At 42.9% G+C, this 26,960-nt stretch overlaps 1 protein-coding gene across 7 annotated transcripts in view; it reads left to right on the top strand.

Moving 5' to 3' along the window:
* Positions 1 to 26,960, top strand: part of PPP4R1 (protein phosphatase 4 regulatory subunit 1) — a 354,086-nt gene that overhangs the window by 301,792 nt on the left and 25,334 nt on the right. For all 7 annotated transcript variants that reach the window (XM_033934064.1, XM_033934063.1, XM_033934068.1 and 4 more), the window contains 4 exons: positions 3,108 to 3,208; positions 24,520 to 24,640; positions 24,757 to 24,891; positions 26,507 to 26,648. In XM_033934064.1, the coding sequence (XP_033789955.1) occupies positions 3,108 to 3,208; positions 24,520 to 24,640; positions 24,757 to 24,891; positions 26,507 to 26,648 (499 nt within the window). The remainder of the gene's footprint in view (positions 1 to 3,107; positions 3,209 to 24,519; positions 24,641 to 24,756; positions 24,892 to 26,506; positions 26,649 to 26,960) is intronic.

Raw genomic sequence — 26,960 nt, 5'->3', positions numbered from 1 at the left:
ACGTTAAAGCGCATTTGCCATTTGTTTGCCCAGTCTTCCAGTTTGTCCAGGTCCCTTTGAAGGGCTGAAGTTAGGACCCAAAGTGGTGAACTGGGTCAGAAACTGGCTGTCGGACAGACGCCAGAGGGTGGTGGTTAATGGAAGTCACTCGAAGGAAGGAAAGGTGACTAGTGTAGTCCCTCAGGGTTCGGTGCTGGGGCCAATCCTGTTCAATATGTATGTGAGTGACATTGCTGAAGGGTTAGAAGGAAAAGTGTGCCTTTTTGCAGATGATACCAAGATTTGTAACACAGTAGACACCGAAGAGGGAGTGGAAAATATGAAAAAGGATCTGCAAAAGATAGAGGAATGGTCTAATGCCTGGCAACTAAAATTCAATGCAAAGAAATGCAGAGTAATGCATTTGGGGATTAATAATAGGAAGGAATCGTATATGCTGGGAGGAGAGAAGCTGATATGCACGGATGGGGAGAGGGACCTTGGGGTGATAGTGTCCGAAGATCTAAAGGCGAAAAAACAGTGTGACAAGGCAGTGGCTGCTGCCAGAAGGATTCTGGGCTGTATAAAGAGAGGCGTAGTCAGTAGAAGGAAGAAGATGTTGATGCCCCTGTACAGGTCATTGGTGAGGCCCCACTTGGAGTATTGTGTTCAGTTTTGGAGACCGTATCTGGCGAAAGACGTAAGAAGACTTGAGGCGGTCCAGAGGAGGGCGACGAAAATGATAGGAGGCTTGCGCCAGAAGACGTATGAGGAGAGACTGGAAGCCCTGAATAAGTATACCCTAGAGGAAAGGAGAGACAGGGGAGATATGATTCAGACGTTCAAATACTTGAAGGGTATTAACGTAGAACAAAATCTTTTCCAGAGAAAGGAAAATGGTAAAACCAGAGGACATAATTTGAGGTTGAGGGGTGGTAGATTCAGGTGCAATGTTAGGAAATTCTACTTTACGGAGAGGGTAGTGGATGCCTGGAATGCGCTCCCGAGAGAGGTGGTGGAGAGTAAAACTGTGACTGAGTTCAACGAAGCGTGGGATGAACACAGAAGATTTAGAATCAGAAAATAATATTAAATATTGAACTAGGCCAGTTACTGGGCAGACTTGCATGGTCTGTGTCTGTGTATGGCCGTTTGGTGGAGGATGGGCAGGGGAGGGCTTCAATGGCTGGGAGGGTGTAGATGAGCTGGAGTAAGTCTTAACAGAGATTTTGGCAGTTGGAACCCAAGCACAGTACCGGGTAAAGCTTTGGATTCTTGCCCAGAAATAGCTAAGAAGAAAAATTACAAAAAAAAAAATTAAATTGAATCAGGTTGGGCAGACTGGATGGACCATTCGGGTCTTTATCTGCCGTCATCTACTATGTTACTATGTACCCCCTAAGTCTAACAAATATCAACCGAGTACCCCCGCCCAAGCTCCGTCCCAGTCCTGATCAAACGCAACCCCTGTCCCCACCTCCATAATAACAGTACTAATTGTAATGCAATTTCTTCCATCCATTTTTTCATATACACACAATATAATCTTATTAATACATAATGGTAACCAAAAAATTTAAAAAACACAAAGCACACTGTATGCAGAGAAAATGTTAATTTATCATTTACTAGTCTTTAAGCCCGTTACATTAACAGGTGCTAGAATTGACGTGTGTGTCTGTCTTTCTCTTTCTCTCCTTGGCCGCTTTCTGTCTGTTTCTCTTTCTTTCTGTCTCTCTCTTTCCTCGGCTGTCCACCACCACCCTTTCCTGCTCCCCCTGTCCAGCAGTAGCCCTTCTCCAAGCTGCCTGGGCTCCCAGCACACTGCCTGCAGCTTGCGCCCAGCCCCGCTGGCTCGTAGCTCACCAGCCAGAATCTGGCAAACCTCGCTGGCACCCACTCGCTTCTACTGCCCTGATTTCCTCTGCCACGGATGATGTCATCAGGGATGCAGCAGAGAAAATCAGGGCAGTAGAAGGCCGTGAAGCAGCATGTTTAGAGTGCTGCGGATGCTGCTGGAGCCAGGAGGTTTGTGGTCATCTCGCGGTGGGAGGGTCAACGGGGGTTCGGATGCGCCGGGGGGGCTATGATGACGAGCTGCCTTACACAAAAACAGAACCCTAAGCGCGCATGCGCACTCCTACCTGCCAGGGACCTACTGATCACGGAACACGCAAGTAGGAGTGCGCAAACATGCTTAGGGTTTTATTACTATAGATATTCATTTTTTTTTCCCAAAGAGGTCAAGGTAGAAAAATGAACAAATATAGTGCAAAATATAGACAGCAGATATAAATTTTCAAAACTGACACATTTCGATCACTAAATTGAAAGTATAATCATTTTTCCTACCTTTTTTGTCTGGTAATTTCATGAGTCTCTGGTTGCACTTCCATCTGACTGTTCATCCAATATTTTTCTTTCTGCCTCCTGCATACTTCTTCTCCTCTGGACCTCATTCCCTTCCCCAACCAACATCTCTCTTCCACCCCCATTAGAAACGTCTCTCTCTCTCTTTCTCACTGTCCTTCTCTCATTCCCTTCCTTGCTGCAAAGGGAGTGGGGAAAGAGAGAGAGAGATCAAGGGTCCATCTCTCCCACTCCCTCTACTGCCACATCCAACATTTCTCCCTCCTTTCCACCAGTCCAACATTTCATTCTCTTTACCTCCTGCATGCTTCCTCTCCTCCAGATGCATAAAATCCCATCATATATAGATACACACAAACATAACATGCAGAGGGCTTGAAAAGGATTCCATGAGACATGCTTTGCATGCTCTCCCCACTTGCTTTTGTATTGTTGGTGGCAGGGCACTAACTATAACTTGTAAAGATGCAAGGAAACTGATGATGTGTGTGAAATGTTGGTTTTAGAGTCTATCTCAAAACACAAAATTGTTCTTTCAGAGGTTCACATTTAAGACATAGAATCAAAGACCAGAATTGGCAGAGTATATAAAAGCTTTCTGCCAGGATAGCTTGTAATGAGTGAACTATGTTGGTGAATAGATTTAACAAAATCGTGCATGTTTTCGACTGTAGGAGCAGATACTTCATTTGCATAAAGTTTTGATTATGACCTGCACACCTAAGTTCAGATAAATTTTTATGTTTCTTTTTTTCCAGCTTCTCCATCTTGACAGACGGCGAGAGTATCTCTATCAGTTACAGGAGTTCCTGGTGACAGACAACAGTAGGAACTGGCGTTTTAGAGCAGAACTGGCTGAGTGAGTATTCACCCTTTGCTTAGAGATTTTCATTTGCTTCAGAAGTATTTTCTTGTTTTCATGGTTAAGTGTTTGTTTTGGGGGTTTTTATTCAGGGGGAGGGGTTGCAACTAAAGAGTAAATGGTAGTGCTGCCCGATTCACGATTCGAATCAATTCAATTTTAAGAAAAATCAGCCTCCCGATTCAATGGCCGATTCTTCCCCCCGTGCCTTCCTAAAGCAGGAGCGGCAGCGCTGCCTCTTGCTGCTGTCCTCTGCCGCTCCGGCTTGAGGGGGGAAGGTCATTCGGAAAGGCGTGAATGTTTCCCCTGCTTCCTCGCTCTTACCGGCTTAAGTTAATATGGCAGCCTGCAGGATCGCTGATGCTATAACGATCCCTGCAGATGCCCGTCATCCTCAGTGGCACGTTCTTTCTGCTACAGTCCCGCCCCTCATCTGACATCAGAGGAAACGTACCGCTGAGGATAAGGCAGCTGCAGGAATCGCTATAGCACCAGCAATCCTGCAGGCTGCCATATTAGCTTAAGGTAAACGGGGGAAGCTGGGGGGAGCAGGCCTTGGGCGGCAGGAGGGCAGGCCTTCACAGGGGGAGCAGGCCTTCATGGCGGGGAGGCAGGCCTGTGCAGAGGAAGGAGTAAGAGAGGGGAGGGGAGATGCCAGACCTGGGGTGAAGGGAAGAGAGAGACCAAACCAAAAAGAGGGGGAGGAAAGCAGAGGAGAGGTGCTGGACTAATGGAGAGAGAGAGAGAGAGAGAAATGCAAGACCACAATGGGAAGAGTACAAGAGGGACAGATACTGCTCCAAAGTAGGTGGGCAGGGTGAAGGATGGCAGGAGAGATAGCAGGAGAAAGCCTGTACCTGGGGAAGGGGATACAGGAGATAAGGAAGAGAGAACGAAGAAGCTGAATATGGGAAGAGATAAGATGCTGGGCATGGAGGGAGCATAGGAACAGGGACACAAGGGGGACAGTACTGAAGAGGAGAATAGGGACAGGGACACAGAAGAGAGATGCTGGATGAAAGGGTAGTTGAGAAAAAGAGAGATGGTGGATCTGTGGATGGTTGGGTCCATTGCTGCAGCTGCGGGGGGATGGAGATGAACAAAAGGAAAGATGCCAGACCTCCGCAGGATGAAAGGGAAACAGAAGGGGAGGACAGAGATGGAAGATGGATGATTAGCAAGAAGAAAGAAGGAGAGCCTGATCAGAAGACAACCAGACCAACATGATTTGAAAAATGACCAGACAACAAAAGATAGGAAAAATAATTTTATTTTCTGTTTTGTGATTACTATATATCAGATTTGAAATGTGTATCCTTCCAGAGCTGGTGTTGGACCGTGAATGTGAGCTAGGATTTAACAGAAAGAGGAAAAGTATTTTTTTGTTTGTTTATTTTGTTTACACCACGGGACCAGTGTGGGTAGGAGAGGGCAAAGGGGGTGAAGAGGCTATAAAATAAACCCACCAGGATGTTTGGAAAAAACCACCCAATTGGGCAGGAAAATCGAATCGAAAAATCGATTCAATAGGCTGAATCGAATCGAAATGTTTTTTCCTGAATCGAGCAGGATTAGTTCATGGACAGAACTAATGCCTTCCAAATGGTATCACTAGTTTCTGCAAGGAAGAATTGGATTTATTGTGAAATCACTCATTCATTCCCTTTCCAAGAAAGAGGTAGCTGTGTTGCTGGCAGGAGTTAAGAGACCATGTCATGACATTGCTGTAGTTTCTGAAAGTTAAAAGAGCAATACAAAGAGGTAATGGACTTGTAAAATAAATATCAGCCCTCTAGTAACTTCCTATTTTGCTTTATTACTTTTGTGTCTTTGCATAGCATATTTGGCATGGGTCTTGTCTCATATGAGCTTAGTGGATAGCACTTGATTGGGTTTAGGAGCATACTAAAAGAAGTAGTAAGGTGGAAACAATAGAGTAGGGTAAGGTTTAAAAATAATAAGAGAGAGAAATGGAGAAAGAGCACCTCAGGCACCAACTTGGTGGGGGCACCAACATCTCACCCCCCCATTGTTGATTGGGGGAGGGGTTCTTAAATACATTGTCCTCCCCCAACCTCTTCTAGCCAGCAGTGGATAACAGCTGCTTTCTACTGTTCACGTTGGCCTCAGCCCTCCCTTTCACATCACTTCCTGTTTGCGGGATATGAGCAGTGGGTAAAAGATCCTGCTCTCTACTGGTGAAGGCTAGAAGAGGTACCGGGGGGTGGGGAAGAGTGCATCTAAGAATCACTTCCCTACACGCTGCTGGAAAGCATGCGACAATGCTGAGCACTTCCACCCCAGGCACAAACTTTCCTCACTAAACTACTGTGCATTTTCATTGTGGAAATCTTGAAAGCCCAACTGATTTGTGGCCCTAGAGGACCACGACTGTCTATTCGTGACCTATCAAGGTAGCACAAAACACTTTGAAGTTTAAAAAAAAAAAGTCGTTTGCCAGCTTTTCTCAGCACACCGATGGATAGGGATCCAATAGTTTTCTAACATTTTGGCTCACATAGGTTGTTATAATTTGTCTCTTTGTTTTAGCCAGTTAATTTGAAATGCTTTTGTTCTTTTATATCTTTATTGTTACCTCAATGAAATTTAGTAGAATTTGTCTGAAACTGGCATTATCTGAAGACAAGCAGGCAGCATATTATCACATATGGGTGACGTCATCCACGGAACCCTGGCACGGCCAGTCAAAAAGTATACAGACACTTGAAAACTTTAAGACTGCCCATACCTTGCTTGTGCTGGTTCCTTCCTGCCCGATGTTAGTTTGTAGGACTATCCATTTTCCACAGAGTTGAGAAACTGCTGCTTAGAATGTTTCTAAGCGCGTTAAACTTTATAGTTTTTTGTGCCTTCCTGTTTATTTTTTTCTTCAGTTTAGTCATATTTTTCTGTTTAATTTCTTTTTCATCTATTCGGTTTAAAAATTTTGGATTTTTTACTGAATTTTTCTTTCGGACCTTTGGGCTCTCTTCAGCCTGTTTTCAGACCAGGAGCATTGAGCATTTTCCAGCTTACCATTTACTTCCTGGACCATAGAGTCCTTTGACCTCATGTCAATGGTTTATCCTTCTATGTTCAAGGCTCTTAGGAACTTCAAGCAGTGAATTCAATCCTACAGGAACATTTCAGGAACAGACCCACAACTGGTGTGTCCAGTGCCTAGGTCCTGAACATGAGACATTTCCTGCACACTGCTCTAAATTGTAGAGAAGGTCGCTTAAAGCCAGGAAGTTGCAATATGAAAAACTTTTCAGCTTAACTTTGTGTATATCAAGAATGGCTGGAGACACTGACACCACTACTCAATATCCACCAGAAAGTCTGTCTTTTTACTAATTTTATCAGACAGATGGGGCTAACATTTGACACTGTTGTACATCAGATCCTCTTGCTAAGGTTATGGGTTATTAGTGGTATGATACTGCAGTAGTTTACCTCTTTTCTATCTGGAAGAATGTTCTGTGTTGGCAATGTTGATATGCGGAGTTCCCCAAGAGTCTGCATTACCACTGTTTCATTCAATATCTTTATTTATTTATTTTTTAAATCTTTATTCATTTTTAATTCTTACATCAAGTGAATTATAAATAATAAAACAATTTTCACAAATCACTTGTAATTACAATCATATATTCTTATAAAATAAAAATAAATACCCCCCTCTTTATCAATATTCCCATGACCATATAATACATATTCCCCATCCCAACCCAAATATAAACTAACCATGTGCTTAAGATATCTGATCATTAGAGTAAATAGTCAACGGTCCCCATATTTTTTTAAAATTATGAAAATTTCCTTGTTGTAACGCTATCATCTTTTCTATCTTATATATGTGGCAAACTGAATTCCACCAAAATGTATAATTTAACTTAATATAATCTTTCCAATTTTGAGTAATTTGTTGCATGGCGACCCCTGTCAATATTAATAATAACTTGTTATTATTTGCAGAAATCGGACTCTGAACTCTCATTGCTGTACCAAATAATATAGTGTCATTAGACAGTCCTACATGATTTTCTAATAATTTATTAATTTGGGGCCAAATTAGTTTCCAAAAGGCATTTATTTTATCTAAATAAGGAAATATAGGAGATGGCGTCGGGGAAGCAAAACAAAAATGATTTTGCAGTGTCGGGAAGCAGTAAAAGAGCGAAGACAGAACAAGAGATGGCTTTAAAGAGTGGAGATGTGGAAGTAATAAAGGAAATTAAATAAATTTTATCGACTATAGTAAAAAAGGTTGCTGAACTGACGGATGAAGTTTTAACTTTAAATAAAAAGATGGATCTGATGGAAATAAAATCAAAAAACTTAGAAGAAAGAATGATAATGGTGGAGGAAGAAGTATGCCATAATAAAACGGAAAGGAAAAAATTGAGTTACTTACTAGAGAGCTGGAAGATTGCTCAAACCGCGAAAGGAGGAGTAATTTACATTTGCTTGGCTTGCCGGAAGGGGCGGAAAAAGGAAATGCTGTCTCTTTTATTGAAAATCTGTTACCTAAAATACTTCCGCTTAAAACAAAGTTCCCTGTAGAGGTAGAGAGAGCGCATAGAGTGCCGGCAAGAAGATCAAAAAAACAGAAGGGTCCACGGCCACTGATTTTTAAACTATTGCGACACCAACAGGTCATTGAAGTATTTCAGCTGGCAAAACAAAATAAAGGTCTAAAATATCAAGATGCCTACATTCATTTTGTTCCGGATTTCGCAAAAAACACTGTTGTTAAAAGGAAAAAAAAAAGTGTTTCATTCAATATCTATCTGCTTGCATTATGTAGTGAATTGCAAGAGCTCGGGGTTAGCTAAAGCTCTATGCTGATGATATCCAGTTTCTGTTGCCAGTAAAAGGTTCCTTGCCAGAGGCTGTTGAATGGGTTAAGCACTGTTTTCGTGTGATCAAGGAATGGATGGATTCCAACCATTTGAAATTGAATAAGGACAAAACTGAAGTACTATGTATTGGCTGACAAAAGCAACTTGATTCATTTCCTTCGGCGATAACTCTGAATAATACAGTAATCTCGGTTTCCACTACAAGTAAATATCTGGGAGTTATTTTGGATTATACCTTGTCTTTTAAACCTCAGATAAGATCAGTGGTATTTCAAGCCTTTTTTAAACTGAGGTTGCTTCAAAAACTAAGGGATTTTCTTCCGGCAGAGGACTTTCGCACAGTGATAAGAACAATATTGACTCCTGCATTCGATTATTGCAATGCCCTTTGGTTTGCCAAAGTATGTGATTCGGGCATTGCAATTGGTACAAAATGCTGCGGCACAATTAATTGTTGGGGCTGCTAAATTTGATCATATAACTCCAATTCTAGTAAATCTCCATTGGTTACCTGTTTCTGCTTGAATTGCGGTAGCTTTGTTTGATCTATAAGCTGTGACATACTCAACAGCCGGCAGTGATGAGCAGTCTTTTTAATTCATATCAGCCAAGTCAGATGTTACGTTCTGATGAGTAATTCTGTTTAGAGATGCCATCTTTGAAGCAGGTGAGACTAGAATGTCACTGCCACTCCACGTTAGCAGTTTAGGGCATGTTGTGGAACATCTTGCCGCTTGAATCAAAGAGAACTCCATTCTTAGTAAGCTTCAGGAAATTGATTAAAATAGTACTGTTTGAGTGATACTATTCAGTTTAACCTGTTGCTGGTATTATAGTTTTAAGATGAAGCTGCTTTTATGTTCATTTAAGGTCTTTGTTTTACTGAGAAGTATTTTTAATTATGAGTGTTTTCTTGTGTTTCGCACAGAATTGCAGGATGTTGTGAGTAAAAATATTTTAAAATTAAATCAGAAAAACAGGGAGCTCAACTAAGATGGTGGCTGGTTGCTTATGCTGAGATGCCACAGAGTTGCTGGTTAAAATTTTTCCTTACCATTTTCCGATGGTTAAGAGGAAATCCAAGGTCCGGGTCGTCCCGAAGAAACCTAATGCACCAGTGGGCCCGATGGACGTCTTTCTCGAGCGTGGAGCTCGAACAAGAGAACTGGAGAACTCCTCGGCTGTGGGAGGCGCGCAGGCTGAAGCATCAGTCCTCTCTATCGAGGGAACTACTCTATCTCTGGAGGAGTGGAGTCCTCCGAGTCGCCCTGGGGCACTAGAGGGAAAGATGGAGGAGGAAACGGCCCAGAGCATTCTCTCTCCTGACCAACAGGGCATGGTAGCTGACTCTGGAGGAGGAGCAGAGAAGCCTTTGAGACAGTCATCTGAGAATTCGGAAAGTGAGAAGCAGCATATTTTTTCAAGCTGAAAGCGACTCCTGCTGAGGTCATAGGTACTTTGATTCAACCAGTGGGCCTTGGAACAGAGCTTGTACCCATGGAAAGATCCAAAGTTTTTAATATGGAAACACTTTGGGAAGCAATATCTAATTTCAACTCTTCCTGGGGACTCAAATGTAGCATCTTACACCGCGTTACACAACAGTTGTTTCAGAAAATTTGGATCTAAAAAATAGAGAATCTAGTCTGGAAAATAAAGTGGATGGACATGAGACCAGATTAAAAACTGTTGAATCCCAGGCCTTAACTTGGGTGAAGGATAGTGGGAATCTTCATTTCAAAGTAGAAATGCTGGAGAATACAACCAGGAGATGTAATCTTCAGATTATAAATTTTCCTAAGCTATCACTTATATTAGCACATGATACATTTAAGAAATATTTAACTGAAATTTTGAAAGTTCCTGAGTCCTCCTATCCATCCCTCTCTAAAATTTACTATTTACCAAATAGAGTTAAGGATCAAAATCCAAACCAGCAGAATTTATCTGCTGTTAGTTTGGATTTAACTAATTTCTTAGAGAGAGCTGATAGTGAGGCACCGGCAACTGCTACGCTGCTTGTACAATTTGCTATTGATTCAGAAAGGGAATGGATGCTTACGCTTTTTTTTTTTTTTTAAATATAAAGATATTCCATTTATGTCAAATGTAGTGAGAATGTATCCAGACATGTCACGATCTACCCATAAGAGAAGAAAACAGTTTCTTATTTTAAGAATCTCGGAGAGAACGGGAACCTGAAAGCCTTGAGCATGCGCAGATGCTCAAGGCCCATCACGAAGGAGGCAGATCTTTGGGCACCAGCATGTCCTGTGCGTTGGTGCTGGTGGTAAGAAATGTGATCGGGTAGGTGGGTAGATGCCTGGGGGATGCCGGATCGCAGCGGGGAGGGGGTGCGACGTGAGCAGGGGGCTCACCGGATCGCGGGGGGGGGGGGGAAACAAGCAGGGGGGATGGCGGATCACCTAGGGGGGGAGCAATGCCGGTTCTTGGGGGGGGGGAGCAGCGCTGCTGGCCTCAGGGGGGTGGGAATGTATCAAAGCGAGTTTCCATTATTTCCTATGGGGAAACTCGCTTTGATATACGAGTATTTTGGTTTACGAGCATGGTTGTGGAACGAATTATGCTCGTAAACCAAGGTACCACTGTATTTTAGTTTTGCCAGGTTCATGGTAGTTAATATTAACCCTTTTCTTAGAGGCATGATCCTGACAGCTTGGGAGTCCCAGATGTGAGAATATTATGCCTGCTTGTCCTCAGAGAAAGCAAAGTTACTCATCTGTAGCAGGTGTTCTCCGAGGACAGCAGGCATATAATTTCACAACCCTTCCTCATCGGGAAGGCACCATCATGCGTGCAGTACAGGTGGTCCTAAAGATTTAAAGTGCTAGTACACATTTTTACTTTGCCAGGTTCTGTGGATGATATTACCCAGATGTGAGAATGTATGCCTGCTGTCCTCAGAGAACAGCTGTCACAGGTGAGTAACTTTGCTTGATCCAATCTACCTGTAAATAAAATATGTGCCATCTAATTTTAGATTAGGATTATGGCCATAACAGTGTAACATATTTTTCCAGTGCAATATGTGAGACATTCTAGACAGATGTGTTATTTCCCCATAGCCACATTCTGCTGCAGAAGGAATCCACTCTTGAATTTTTCACTCTGCCTCTGTTGTACTTCACTGGGCTCTCTAGCTCTACCTACAGTTTTTTCCTTCTGCAAGTTTGCCTGCAGGAGTGTTTGTTCAACTCCCCCATTTTATTATTTTTAATTTGATGTAATTTCATCCTTTTTTCAGGTAATTTGTTGTTTGGAGCGATTTTGAAGCTCTGCCTGCTTAAGAATTCACAGACACTGGTCTGTAGCTGATAGGCCAATCCCACTGGGTACCTGTTAGCCAACCTGCATAGTTTTCTCTGGAGCTCAGGGTCGAGTGCTGGCTGTCGGGCACCCTTAGGAGGCTTGGTGATGTTTTGCAGGGTGCTGACTGCATCTTCACACCTCCGCTCATCCCAGTGTGCATCTGTTGGTCTGCAGAGGTGGAAGTGTAGTCAGACATGGGAGTCTGATTGGCAGCCTGAAGATCAGCTTTGCAGAAGCATTCCTAGCTTTGTGGCAGTGAATTTTCTCATCCATCTACTGTGAGAGAGCTGAAAGCAGGTTGCAGGTCCTTTCAGGTCACAGTGAGTACATTGAGAGAAATAGGGGGAAGTTAGAAAAATGGAGGTTTGATTGTTTCTGGATGTTCCCCTGTGTTCCCCCTCCTGAAAAATCCTAAAATTGCTGTTTTTAGAGTTTGGGAGTACAAATGCAAGTCATCTAAGGGGTGACTCTATTCTCCAGGAGCCAAACACTTGTTCTAAATTTATGAAATTTTTGTGGTCCAAGTTTCAGAACAAGTGTTCTTCTCCTGAGTAGTCTCAATCTGTCTCTGCAGTGTATCTTAGTGGTGTTGTGCCTTTGGGCATATCCTCAGCCTGCTGCGGCTTTTGCGCTACCTGATCCTGATCTGAAGGACCCTGTATTACTATTTTAAAAGGCAATAAAAGGTCTTCGGTCACTTTCCTCACTGGGAAGAATGCCAGGAGATCAAAATAGTATACAAATTAAGTTTTATTACATAAATACAATATTTCTAGCCATAATCGTTGATTAAGTACAGAGTTTGAATCAATACGTTACCGGTTATTGCATCATCACTCCGTCGGGGGACCACGATCAGGAGGCTTACTCAAAAAATGTCATCACACAGCTCGTCAGCAGTGGAAAAAAAAAGTCCCTCCTTTTCTTTCTGGGAAGGCACTATTTATACACATCCCCTCCTTGTGGATTGAGCTAACTGAATGCCGGGGGGATGTTTACCAATCAGTATGTGTTAGAAACTCCTAGCCTGCCTCGTGAGCTGACTACCCATCCCCTTCTTGTGGAGGATGTTTACCAATTTGACTACACATCCCCTCCTTATGGATTGAGCTAACTGAATGCTTGTGGATTGAGCTAACTGAATGCTTGTGGATTGAGCTAACTGAATTCCGGGGGGGGGGGGATGTTTACCAATTAGTATGTGTTAGAAACTCCTAGCCTGCCTCGTGATTACGACTTGTTTTCATAGTACCTGTTCTTTTAACGTCTGCCCCGGATCCAAGGCAGTGTCATTCAATATTAATAATTCTCTCATACCATCCGTTTCACATTCGTATCACATTCGGTCCTTATTGAGTGATACTGCCATAGGATACCATCGTGGGCCGTGTTGATTTACAGCATAGTCCATAAACCACATAACAATTCCACAAGGACAGAACAAGTACTATTATGGTTAGTATAATTAAAGGGTGAATACAATATTCCTTATGGACTGATTTATCATACGGGATCCTAGTATTATAGCTTTTAACTTTCCCAACTTTAAATCCCAATTTGGAACGGAAAAGAACAACTCCCAGAATACATTTGTTCTAAATCCTATATCAGGTGTTAAAACATAAGTTTGATTCTGCCAAAGAAGTGTTGACATATTGTGTAAGCATCCTGCAAAGGGTACTATCATTTTTGGTTTGTCCTTACAATGTGGAGTCACAAAATGTTAAATCATGAGTTTGGTTATTCATATCAATCATTTGTCCGTTAAATTTAGGTGCCCAGAAAAATTGCTTCTGAGGTTCCCCTAGTATGAGGGGTAACACTACATATTTACACATAAACATTCCTATGCAGTGAGTATCATTACATTGTACTTCTGGTGCTTGAAATTGTATCCAAAAGGTTTTTGGTATAGTTTTATTAAACACGGTCCTCCATATCTGCTCATTTCCAGTATAAATTTCCGTGGCATTAGTACATACTACATAAGACCTATTTACAGTAATATTCATTGGTGTTCCATTATATGTAGTACAATTGTTTGTAACAAAATACCTCTGGGTCGAACTGTTCCATGTCATAAATTCTTCTGTTTGACAACACATGACTAGCACTTCTGCAGTTATATTCAAGGTAGTGTTTAGTCCCTCATATAATACGTATTGGGCGATTGGTCTAGTGTATTCATTGCTTTTAATTTCTGTAATCCATGTACGGTTTTTTATTGTCACATTTGCAATGATACATCTGGAGTTAGCACTGTAAGTGAAGTTATCTTGCTTCCGATTCATTGAAGAATGCTTCCATCTCCATGACGTAACGACCCCTTCTTTAATTGTAATACGTCGCCCGGGGGCAGCGCCTCTTACCCCATACCATATTCCAAGGATTCCAAGGCACACGTATATCTGCAAGTTTCAGAAAACATTATTACTCTCTCAAATAACATTTCTCCTGAGGGACATATTCCCATTTTTCCACTCCTGGTTTCATTACAAGGAGAGCCTTATCTTTCTCGATTGCAATCACCTCCGCTGGTTCCGGAGGTCCTTTAGGATTGCTAATCCAGATTTTGGCTCCTACGTTTACGGTATTTGTAGCTCCAAACCCCCCCTCCCCTCTTACAGTCAACTGAGAAGGAGGGGTTATTTCCCTAATTGGCACGATATAGATTGGTATCAATAACAATTGAGCTACTCGTTCCCCCTTCGCAATTATTACATCATTATCTCCTAAATTTATCAATATGACTTTAACCTCCCCTTGATAATCAGCATCAATTACTCACCCTAAAGTGATAATTCCTCTTATAGCAAGACTGGAACGGGTAGCTAATTGCCCATAATGCCCTGTGGAAATTTTTACTCCTACTCCGGTAGGAATAACTTTTACCGATTGGGGATTTATAACCAATGTATCCAGACTGTACATATCTAATCCCGCAGCCAATGGCGTGGCCCGGTAAGGGATATTGGCTTCAAGGTATATTTTCCAATATTCCATGGCAGCTATGGACAGTTTCCCAATCGTCAAATTGGGGGTTACATTATCCCTCCACTGCCCATATTTGTCATCTGTAGTTAGTTTTTTAAGGGCCTCTTTCAAAAGTCCATTCATCCGTTCAATTAATCCCGCTGCCTGGGGATAATAGGGCATGTGATATACCCATTCAATATTATTTTCCTTAGCATATTCTTTTATCTGCCCTCCCGTAAAATGTGATCCATTATCAGTTTGTATTTGTAAGGGCATACCATAATACTGAATAATCATGTCTAAAGTCCTTAGAGTGCTCCATTGTGATGCAGAAGCACAAGGGAATGCTAGTAATAATCTACAGCAGTACACATATATTTACATTTACAACTTTCGGGTAACGGTCCTATGAAATCCATTTGCCAAATCTGGGCTGGCAAATCGCCCCCTGCTTATGTGCCCCATTACCTTATGTGGTACTTCCCGTTCTTGATATGTTGACACACCGGACATTTTCCGATCACATGTTTGATCACATCTATCGTCAAAGGAATCCCTCGTTCCTGAGCCCACCTGTAAGTAGCTTTTTCTCCAAGATGTCCACTTTTCTGATGTGCCCAAATGGCTGTACCTTCCAACCATTCTTCCACCTTAGGAATTTCATTAGTAGTTGTTACAGAAATGGTAGCTGCAGCATCTGCTTGGGAATTAAACAATCGTTCCATTGAATCAACAGGCATATGTGCATCTACATGAAATACTGACACTATTGTCTCTTGTACAATTTTTTCTATGTCTTGCCACAATTCTTTACCCCACAGTTAACCAATTATGGGACTTCCACCCCATTAACCATGTAGCAAGACCATTAGCGACCAACCAGGAGTCAGTAAAAAGATGACATTCCCCTCCTCTTTCTTTCCTTAAAGCAGTGACTACCGCCATCAATTCAGCGTATTGACTGCTCATTCCTTTTCCCTCCATCACCAGGGTAGTATCAGTTTTAGGGTTATAGGCCACACTTTTCCATTTCCGCTCTCCCCCCACATATTTGGCAGACCCATCTGTGAACCAAGCATGTTTTTTGTTGTTCTGACGTGAGATTATCAAATCCCACTCCCCATTTTACTGGGGATTCATGAGCATATACTGGCTTTATGATTTCCAGCTCTCCGTTAGGAATATTAGCTATTTTTTCATGCAAAGTAGCTACCCCATGCTCACCTATTTTAGCTCTTTGGGAAATGTACCATTTCCATTTAATAATACTTTGTTCCTGAGCATATCCTACTCTATTTGACTTGGGATCAGACATTACCCATTGCATAATTGGAATTTGTGGTCGCAATAGTACTGTATGACCTAATGTTATTTGTTCTGTCTCAGCCAGCGCCCAATAACATGCTAAAAGTTGTTTTTCGAAGGGAATATATTTTTCACCTGCTTCCGGGAATTTCCTGTTCCAGAATCCTAATGGTACCCGTTTCCCACTTTGTTTTTGCCATAATGACCAATTAGCATGCATTTGATTAATAGATACATGTAATTCCACTTCCCCTTCTCTAATGGGCCACAAATCTACAGCTGTCTGTATGGCTAGTTTAGCATTTCCAAAAGCAACCTGCTGTTCTTCTCCCCACATAAACTCATATTTTTTACGAGTTACCTTGTATAATGGGCTCAGTAGTTGACTCAAATGTGGAATATGTTGTCTCCAAAACCCAAATAAACCAATGTATGATTGCATCTCCTGCTTATTCTTTGGAGTAGGAAAATCTAATATTTTTCGTTTTGCTTTCTCTGTGATTTCCCCATATCCTCTATTCCACTGGATTCCTAAAAATTTTACCGATGTTGCCGGTCCTTGTATTTTTGTTGGATTTATTTCCCATCCCTTCTTTTTCATATGGTCAATTAATAAATCCAACTGCCCTTGCACCTCTTCCTTCGTTGTTCCCTGTATCAATATGTCGTCAACATAATGAGAAATTTGTATAGATGTGAATTTCTGAAATTCATCTAAATGTTCCGCTACTATTTGAGGACAAATGGTAGGACTATGTAACCATCCCTGTGGTAGCCTAGTAAAAGTAAATTGCCTCCCTTGCCATGGGAATGCAAATTGAGATTGGGCACGTTCAAACAAACCCGAAACCTTACTTACAGGAATATACATTAACATTTTATAACATTTCCAATATTCTTTTATCGTTCTTAAAAAAACTTATTTCAGACAATTTATCTATGTATCAATTGAGCTGCTGAAAAGTCCGCGGCCAGCCTAAAAACAGTGCTGAAAATTAGTCCCTGCTTGTCACTACAACAAAAGGCAAGGAGGGGCTCTCCTCCCCCTCTTCTGCCCGATTCCCACTTAAAATATCCCTTATAATCAGGTCATAATTCATAGCACATCCTTCCTTAACACGTCTCACAAAGCTTTCTTCCACATTCTTGTACGTTCGTTCTACAGACTATCTCCCTGCTTTTAACCATCTCTTTTAAATATCACTTTCCAATCCCTTCTGATCTTACATTTCTTTTCTTTCACCATTCTTACAACTTTTAAAAATATAAAGAAACAAGGGAAAAAAAAAATTCAGGCTACATCAGGCAAACAGCTCCTAAATTACCTCCATTGTTCTTAACAGCATAGATCTACCCTGCAAAAACTCTTTCAAACTTAAATCAACATACGCAAACTTTCTTTGTTTCCTGAACAGCAAAACAACTTTCATTTAACTTCAAGTACCTTATATCGGCTGATCGGAACTCCAAATAGCATAAGGCTGGTAAAGTTTTATCCATAAACCCTTTGGTTCCTTGCTTACACTATTAATTTCATTACAAGTTCCTATATTTCCTTTTTCCTCCCCCTTCCCCCTCCCCTCTGCCTGGTAGTGAACAAAGGAGAAACTCAAAAAGCCCGCCGTCAAGCTCACATGATAGCATCGAAGGAGGAAAAAGGTGGGGGTGAAAATCCCTCCCTTTGCAGTTCGCTCTTTCAAACAAAGGAACTTTTACTCCAACATCCTATTTACTCAACCACGCCTTTTCTTATATTTTGTGGCAGCAATATGAACTGCAGATTCCTCAGCTATCTTTTGATAGTGATCTAACTTATCTCTTCAAAGTTTACCACTACATTCCTGCATAAGACAACGCCTCTCTACTTCCACCTGCGCCTGTTCTGCTTTAACTTGTTCCTGAACTGCTGTTTGCAACCGCATGTGCACTATACGGTATGCAGAAGTTAATACCCAGCTCCTTCGAGCCAAAGCAACTACATCACCCGATTTATCGGGGCATTTTTTTTTTTTCTAAACTACATCACCCGATTTATCGGGGCATTTTTCTAAACTACATCACCCGATTTATCGGGGCATTTTTCTAAACTACATCACCCGATTTATCGGGGCATTTTTCTAAACTTGTACAAGATCAAGTGGTTCTGCCCTTCCCAGAACCCAGAGCAACTACATCACCTGATTTATCGGGGCATTTTTCTAAACTTGTACAAGATCAAGTGGTTCTGCCCTTCCCAGAACCCAGAGCAACTACATCACCCGATTTATCGGGGCATTTTTCTAAAGCTTGTACAAGATCAAGTGGTTCTGTCCTTCCCAGAACCTTTTCCCATGACTCTGCTAATCCATGATTATTGGCTAGTTCTTGTGCTATCAAATTATACGGTGCCTCAGTCCAGCTGGGCACCTCTAGGTTCTTTTGAGGATTTCTCTCTCTTCCTGAACATTCCTGTATCACAAGAGCGCTCAGGTTTTCTTTAGAGAAATCCTGCCGACTACGCCAATTAATGTATTACTATTTAAAAAGGCAATAAAAGGCCTTCGGTCACTTTCCTCACTGGGAAGAATGCCAGGAGATCAAAATAGTATACAAATTAAGTTTTATTACATAAATACAATATTTCTAGCCATAATCATTGATTAAGTACAGAGTTTGAATCAATACGTTACCGGTTATTGCATCATCACTCCGTCGGGGGACCACGATCAGGAGGCTTACTCAAAAAATGTCATCACACAGCTCGTCAGCAGTGGAAAAAAAAAAGTCCCTCCTTTTCTTTCTGGGAAGGCACTATTTATACACATCCCCTCCTTGTGGATTGAGCTAACTGAATGCCGGGGGGATGTTTACCAATCAGTATGTGTTAGAAACTCCTAGCCTGCCTCGTGAGCTGATTTCCCATCCCCTCCTTGTGGAGGATGTTTACCAATCTGACTACACATCCCCTCCTTGTGGATTGAGGTAACTGAATGCCGGGGGGATGTTTACCAATCAGTATGTGTTAGAAACTCCTAGCCTGCCTCGTGAGCTGACTACCCATCCCCTTCTTGTAGAGGATGTTTACCAATCTGACTACACATCCCCTCCTTATGGATTGAGCTAACTGAATGCTTGTGGATTGAGCTAACTGAATGCTGGGGGGGGGGGGGGGATGTTTACCAATTAGTATGTGTTAGAAACTCCTAGCCTGCCTCGTGATTACGACTTGTTTTCATAGTACCTGTTCTTTTAACGTCTGCCCCGGATCCAAGGCAGTGCCATTCAATATTAATAATTCTCTCATACCATCCGTTTCACATTTGTATCACAGACCCGGATGCTGATTTTTCCTTTACTGATCCCTTGTTTGTAGGTACAGCGCTTCCCGGGGCAGGAGATCAGAATCTGCGGATCCCTCTGGGGTCTTGGATTCTGGGGATGATCCTATAGTCCTGCGCTTATTTAAGTTTCCAGCTCTTCCAGACCTTATTACTGAGTCTTTGCAGGAATTGAACTTAGTCACTCAGCAGGCTCTGTCCACTTCTTCCTCCTGGCTTTGTAGTGTGCGCTCACAGTCTGCAGTTTTTCCCTGGCACCCTGGTATGAGCATTCTGGTCTCAGAGCAGTTTGACTCTCTAGAGGGTGTGCTGAAAATTGCTAGAGCTATATCCCGCTTATAACCTCTGGCACAAGAGTGTCAGCAGATTTTGGGTCAGCCCAGGGTGGATTCTTTGGTGGCACAGGTGACTAAGCACACCTCTCTCCCCAGTGAGGGTGGTGTTGTGTTAAAAGATATGCAGGACTACCGTGTGGATGTGGTCCTCAGGAAACTTTTTGATGCAGCTACTTTAGGTATCAAGATTGCTTCGGCGACGTCTTTTGTTGCATGCATCTGTCTCTTGACTGCACACCAATGGCGAGTGAGGCGATGGATCCCCCCTTCTCAACTTCTGATGGCTGGGACGGATTACATGGCTGATTGTATGACCTCACCAAAGTTTTGGAAAAGGTGTCAGTCAGCGTACTCTGTTTCTACCCGCTGAATGCTCTGGGTCAGACAATTGGCTGGTGATTCCATTTCCAAGGCTGCGTTGGCTAGGCTGCCTTTCAAGGGGCAGTTATTGTTTGGCAAAGGTCTGGACGACCTTATGGATTCTGTGATGGACCATTGCCCTAAGATTCTGCCTGATAGTAGACCCAGACCTTCCAGGGGTTCTGGTCATTCTAATTTTCATGGCTCACGGTGCTCCAGACCGTAAACAAATGCCACATCTCAGAGATTTTTACAGGGCTTCTGACGATGGTATGCTGCCTACAGGCATTCCCAGCCCTCCACCTCCCATTTTGCACCCTCTGCCAGAAAGGCTCAATGATGCCAGGCTGAGGGGTGCCCCTCTACTGATATAAGGCTGGCTCTCAGCGTTTCTTCCTGCCTGGATGCACATTAACGTCTAACCAGTGAGTCTTGGACATTGTTCAGTCATGCTACAAGCTGGAATTTGCCCAACCTCTGACAAATTGGTTCGTGGACTCTCCTTCAGGTCGCCCAGACAAAGCACTCAGGGTTCAGGTCACCGTTCAGCACTTACTTGGATATTCAAGGTATAAAGCCGGTACCATCCAACTTCTTGGGCTCAGACAGATATTCCATATACATTTTATCATGCCAAAGAGAGGCTCAGAAGATTGGAGGCCTATTCTGGATCTTATGCATGTGAATGCGGCTCTCAAGATTCCCCATTTCCGAATGGAGACCGTGTATGTGGTCATTGCAGCAGTGGCTCCAGGAGAGTTTGTTGCCTCTCTGGATCTCACAGAGGCGTATTTGCACATTCTCATTTTTCCGGCCCACCACAAATTTTTTGCAGTTTCATGTTCTGGAACTGTATTACCAGTTCTTGGCCCTGCCCTTTGGGCTGGCGACAGTGCCCTGGACCTTCACCAAGGTGATGGTGGTAGTGGTGGTTTAACTGTGAAAGATGGGTCTCCAGGTTCACCCTTACATGGACAACTGGCTGATCAGAGCTCACTGAGAGACATCACAGGGTGGAGCGGGTGCTCCAGATGCTGGAGGACCTGGCTGGATTGTCAGTTTCAGGAAGAGCTATCTGATGCCCATGTAGTCGCTGGGATACCTGGGAGTCCTCTTCGACATGGCAGCGGGCCACATCTATCTACCAGAAGCCCTCAGGCAGAAGCTGTATGCCCAGATTTCTTTCCTTCTGGAGCAGCCAGCTCCTTCGGTATTGAATTATCTTCAAATTCTAGGATCCATATTTGGGCTAGAGTGTACATGCATCCTTATCAACATGTTTTGCTCTCTCACTGGACTCTGGAAGCCTGAGCAATCATGGACTGGTGGCTTTTCCTGCAATCGCTCCACAGGGTATACCTCTACACATTGCTTCCTGGATCATGGTGATGACGAATGCCAACCTTTGGAGCTGGATAGCCCATTGTAATCATTGACCTGTTCAAGGGTTTTTGATACCCTTGCAATGAAAATAGGCAATCAACTGGTTGGAGCTCAAAGCCATTCGACTGGCTCTAATAAGATTGTAGAAGACTCTGGAAGGCCAAGTGGTCAGGGTCTTCTCCGACAATGTGACGGCAGTAGCCTATGTCAATCGCCAGGGAGAGACCAAAAGCATTCATCTGACTCAGGAAGCCAGCCTCCTTTTTCTTTGGGCATAATGTCATCTGCTAACGCTGACGGCATCGCATGTGGTGGGAGTAGACAACGTTCAAGCAGACTTTCTCAGCAGACAGACTCTGGATCTGGGCGAGTGGGCCCTGTCCCTAGAGGCGTTCCAAGCAATACTAAGGCGCTGGGAGTGGCCCTGCTTTGACCTCATGGCCAAGGCAAGAAACAAGAAAGTTGATCACTTAAGTCAAAGATCAGAGCCTGACAGCGTAGGGCTTAATGCTCTTGTGCAGCCATGATTCTCCTGTATGTTTTTCCTCCTTGGCCGATTGGCTGGGTCATTCAGAGGATTGCAATCGCAGCTCATCTGGGCCACATCATTCTGGTGGCTCCAGATTGGCCTTGCAGACTGTGGTATGCAGATCTTATGCGTCTGCGCAGGGGTTGCAGCCTTTGGTTGAGCGCTTATCTGGACATTCTCATGCAGGGTCCAGTCTCCATGAAGAATCTGAGGCACTTTGCATGGCTCTTACGGCATGGCTTTTGAGTGTGCAGCCTTAGAGCATAAAGGATATTCTGCCCTGGTTGTTGATACTCTTCTAAAATCTAAGAAGTCATCCACGGTGTTGGCTTATGTTAAGGTGTGGAAGGCCTTCCAACATTGGTGGGCCCTTATTCAGCTCTGATCTTGCTGATTCTTGTTTTTCTTCAGGCTGGATTGGATAAAGGCCTTACTGTGGCTTCTCTTTGGGTCCAAGTGGCCGGGCTCTCCTATATTAGATACTGGGAGCGTTGGTCTTCCTTGGTGTCTCATTCTGATGTAGCTAGATTCTTGAAGGGGTTCTTTGTGTCAGACCGCCAGTTAAGCATCCTTTTCCTTCCTGGGACTTTAACTTGGTGTTGTCTAGCCTTACCAAGGCTCCTTTTGAGCCTCTTTGAGATGCTTCCCTCTTGGACTTGATGCTGAAGACCATTTTTCTGGTTACCATTACTTCAGTGCTTCGTGTGTCAGAACTACAGGCTTTGTCTTGCAGAGACCCTTTCCTCCTTATTTTGGAGGCGGGGGTTTCCCTTCAGACAGTTTCTTCCTTCCTGCCAAAGGTAGTTTTGGCTTTCCATATTAATCAAGAAGTGTGTTTGCCTGCCTTTCAGTCAACAGGTTCCAAGACACAGGACTGCCTGTTGAAGAAACTTGATGTGTGCAGAGTTCTTCTGCGTTATCTGGAGGTCACTAACAAGTTTCTTGTCTCTGACTATATGTTTGTGCTGACTCATTCAGTTAAGCAGGGCGCTTCCGCTTTCAAGACTATGATTTTCAGATAGATCCATAGGGCCATTATGTCAGCTTACATCCTTGCAGGGAAATAGTCCCCTGTTTGTCAAGGCACATTCTACAAGGAATGTGGCTTCTTCATGGGCCAAAGCTAGATCTGTCTCCTCTGAGGAGCTTTGCAGGGCAGCAATGTGGCTCTGTTCACACTTTTGCCAAGTTCTACAGAATTGACGTGGCAGCAAGACGGGACTCCATTTTTGGGTCCTCAGTCTTAAGGGTTGGCGCAGCAAGCCCACTCTAGCTTTATGGGGCTCCTTTTGTACCATCTGTCTAGAATGTCTTACCTATTGCACTGGAAAAAGAGATTATGTACTAAGCTCTTTTCCAGTAGATAAGTAAGACATTCTAGACTCCCTCCCTTTCCTTCGCCTGCTTGCTGTTTTCAGTCTGTTTATTCTTCTTCAAGCTGGTTCTTTGATGCCTGTCAGCCCTTGACGGCTGGGAAGAATTTGAATATATGTTTCAATTTATTGGGGATTAGTTTCTGAACTCCTTAGAAGCCTGTGTTGATGGTTAATAGTATTACATAAGAACATAAGAACATAAGCAGTGCCTCCGCCGGGTCAGACCATAGGTCCATCCTGCCCAGCAGTCCGCTCCCGCGGTGGCCCAAACAGGTCACGACCTGTCTGTATCACCAGAAGGGGCTCCCTTGCCACCTTGGTTTCTCATTGAAGTCCTATCTTCCCATCGTAGTCCTAACCCTCCGGTCTTGCAAATGCACGACCTGGTTTGGTTTCTATACTCATTACCTGGTTAGCTTTCTATACTTGTGTTACATCCCAGCTCCTCCCTCAGTATCCCACAATCCCTTTATCCTTCAGGAATCCGTCCAATCCCTGTTTGAATCCCTGTACCATACTCTGCCTGATCACTTCCTCCGGTAGCGCATTCCAAGTGTCCACGACCCTTTGGGTGAAAAAAAACTTCCTTGCGTTTGTTTTGAACCTATCTCCCTTCAGTTTCTCCGAATGCCCCCTCGTATTTGCTGTCCCCTTCAGTCTGAAGAATCTGTCCCTATCCACCCTCTCTATGCCCCTCATGATCTTGAAGGTCTCTATCATATCTCCCCTGAGCCTCCTTTTTTCCAGAGAGAAGAGCCCCAGCCTATCCAACCTCTCGGCGTATGGGCAGTGTTCCAGCCCTTTTACCATTTTTGTTGCTCTCCTTTGGACTCTCTCAAGTACCGCCATGTCCTTCTTGAAGTGCGGCGACCAATCCCCGTTGTTCTCTAGATGAAGAGGTCAATACATCATAAAGCCATACATCATACATCATACATCATAAAGCCAACAGGACTCCAGATGTGGACGCACCATCGCTCGATACAATGGCATGATGACTTCCCGTGTTCTGGTTGTTATGCCCTTCTTTATGATGCCAAGCATCCTGTTGGCTTTTTTCGAGGCTGCTGCGCACTGTGCAGATGGCTTCAGTGATGCATCCACCAGCACACCCAAGTCTCTCTCAAGTCTGCTGTCTCCCAACAATACCCCCCCAATTTGTAGTTGTTTGGTTACTTTGTGAGCAGAGCAATTTGTTTAAGCCTTTTGCTACAGGTGCCTCTACTTCACTTGTATTGGGGGTTCTATGTGCTTTGGTGCAAACTGTAAGTGGAGTTAGAGCCCAGTGAAGTACAACAGAGGCAGAGTAAAAAAAAGTCTGGAGTGGATTCCTTCTGCGGCAGTATGCAGCTATGGGGAAATAACCCATCTGTCTAGAATGTCTCATCTATCTACTGGAAAAGAGCTTACCAGGGTAAGTATATAATCTCTTTTTCTTTTAGTTTTAGCCTTTTTTGGAGGGGGTAGGGGCACAATATTTATCATAAATGAGATAATTGGTGTGTTTCATTATTATTTCTTCTTCATTTCAGGCAACTGATTCTGCTTCTAGACCTCTATACTGCTAGAGACATATATGATTATTTACGTCCTATTTCTCTGAGTCTTTGTGCAGATAAAGTTTCCTCTGTTCGCTGGATTTCCTACAAACTGGTGAGATTGAAATTGATTACATATGTTCTATATATAAACTATAGTTGCATTATTTTTATGTTTTGTTTTAAAAAGAAATAGAGGGCAATAATTGTGTAACCTGATCACATTTGCAGGTTAGTGAGATGGTGAAGAAATTGAACATGGCTTCAACACCAGCATTTGCCTTGGATCTGATGAATGAACTTGTTGAAAGATTTTGTTGCAGCCCAAAATGGTCTGGCCGGCAAACATTTGTCTTCATTTGCCAGGTGAGTAAAATTAGATGTTTTAAAAAGTGTAAGTCTGAGGTGTGTAGATACAGTTTGACGACCAGTACTCCCAAGTCTCTTTCCTGGGGGGGGGGAGGGGGGTGTCTCCAAATATCGCACCGGACATCCTGTATTGCTCACTCTTCTTTGAACTTTTCTAATTCTGCTATATCTTTGTGAAGAGGTTGTTTTATATTGCTTGTGAAATGAAAGAATACAGTGTGCACTCAGTGCATGTCAAGTACAGTGGAACGTGGTTTACGAGCATAATTTGTTCCAGAAGCATGCTCGTAAACCAAATTACTCATATCAAAGCGAGTTTTCCCATAGAAAGTAAAGGAAACTCGTTTGATTGGTTCCACCTCCTCCACCCCCCCCCCCCCCCCCGTGGCCACCGGCGCTGCTCCACCCCACCCATCCCCAAAAGACTCGCCTACCCTCGAGGCCACTGGTGTGTTTCCACATCCCCCCCCACAAACCGGCATCGCCAGCCCAAACTGAAGCCTTACCCCTATCTGGCACCAGCACGCAGCACCAACCCAAAGGAGGTGCAGGTGCCCGAAGATCCTGCCTCTTGCCAGACTGGGCCTTGAGCATCTGCGCATGCTCAAGGCCTTCTGGCTCACATGAGAAATGTTGACAAACTAGTAAAAAACCATTGGAGGTGACCCAAAACATTACATTGCAACCTTGAAAACTTGAAAAAATGATTGAAAAGAGTTCAGAAGCACATAAACATTTTGTTACAAAATGACAACACTAGACCTTGCATAGCGAGAAACACCAAAGAGGTAATCGTGAAGATTGATCTCAATCTTACCCCATTCGTCATACACACCAGACTTAATATCATGCAATTTTCATATTTAATTTAAAAAAAATTGAAGGAATATTTTCAGAGGCATGTTAAACTCAAATGAAGAGGTTGACCGACTTTGAAGAGATAAGATGTGCAGTTCTTTTGTGATAGCTTTCAAAAACTTGACATTGGCAGAAATGTGTGGCAAATAGTTGCAACTAAATAGAAAAAAATAGACATAATAAGAGAGCAAGTTTCAAGCATTATTTTTGTTTTGTTCATTGCAACATCTTCATTTAAACAAAAGTTAATAGAGGTGGTAGCATTACTTTTCATTTAATCCTCTTATAACACCTCAGAATGTAGAATGTTGATGTTTGTTTTATCAGAAGAACTGATTGAAATAAATTACTGTCATAAGTAGTCAGAACAATTTAGCAAGTTTTCTATAAATAAGTGCATCACATAATCAAACGCTATTAGGAAAATGTAGAATGAAACACCAGATAGCCATACTACAAGTTTCTTGCTTTCTAAACCTAAAGAAGATTGTTTTATGTTGATTGCACTGGTAAAATATATGTATTCTTTGATTTTGAAAGAGAGGAATTACAAAATGCAATGTAGTGATTTTTATTTTGTGAGAGTCCTATGATTCTATCTTGCCGTGGAAAAGAGCCAAAAATAAAAATTTATGAAACCAGTTTGGTGGATCTGTAAAGCAGAGGGTCTTTCTTCCAAATTGAAAGTTTTTTTTCTTTTTTTAATTTGGTAGTCATGCATCTATTATATAATCTTTTTATTTCTGTTTACTAGGCTGTCCTTGAGGATGACTGCCTTCCCATGGACCAATTTGCTGCACATCTGATGCCTCATTTATTACATTTAGCATCTGATAGAATTCCGAATGTTAGAGTTCTACTTGCAAAAACTTTAAAGCAAACCCTTTTAGAAAAAGGTTAGTAAAACTAACACATTTTGCATTTTCTATACAAAAAATAATATATTCTGTAGCAAAAAAACAATATACATTCATTATATGAATGGTGGTGTAGCCAGAACTATTTCGGGTGGGCCCTTCCAGTCCGTCCCCGTCCCCCCACACACACACACTTTAGCTTAGTATTTCCGCTCTTCATCCCCAGTGACCAGCATCTGCTCCCTCTCTGAATCCTCACCTCCCCAGTATACCTCAGAGGCATCCCAGCAACCATAACAATTCATCTTCACTGCCTGTGCCAGTCCCCACAAGCTTCTCTCTGCTGCGTCC

Source organism: Geotrypetes seraphini, chromosome 2 (assembly GCF_902459505.1).
Source record: "Geotrypetes seraphini chromosome 2, aGeoSer1.1, whole genome shotgun sequence".
Classification (NCBI taxonomy): Eukaryota; Metazoa; Chordata; class Amphibia; order Gymnophiona; family Dermophiidae; genus Geotrypetes; species Geotrypetes seraphini.
Note: the sequence above shows the minus strand (reverse complement) of the source record. Positions and strands in the feature narration are given on the sequence as shown.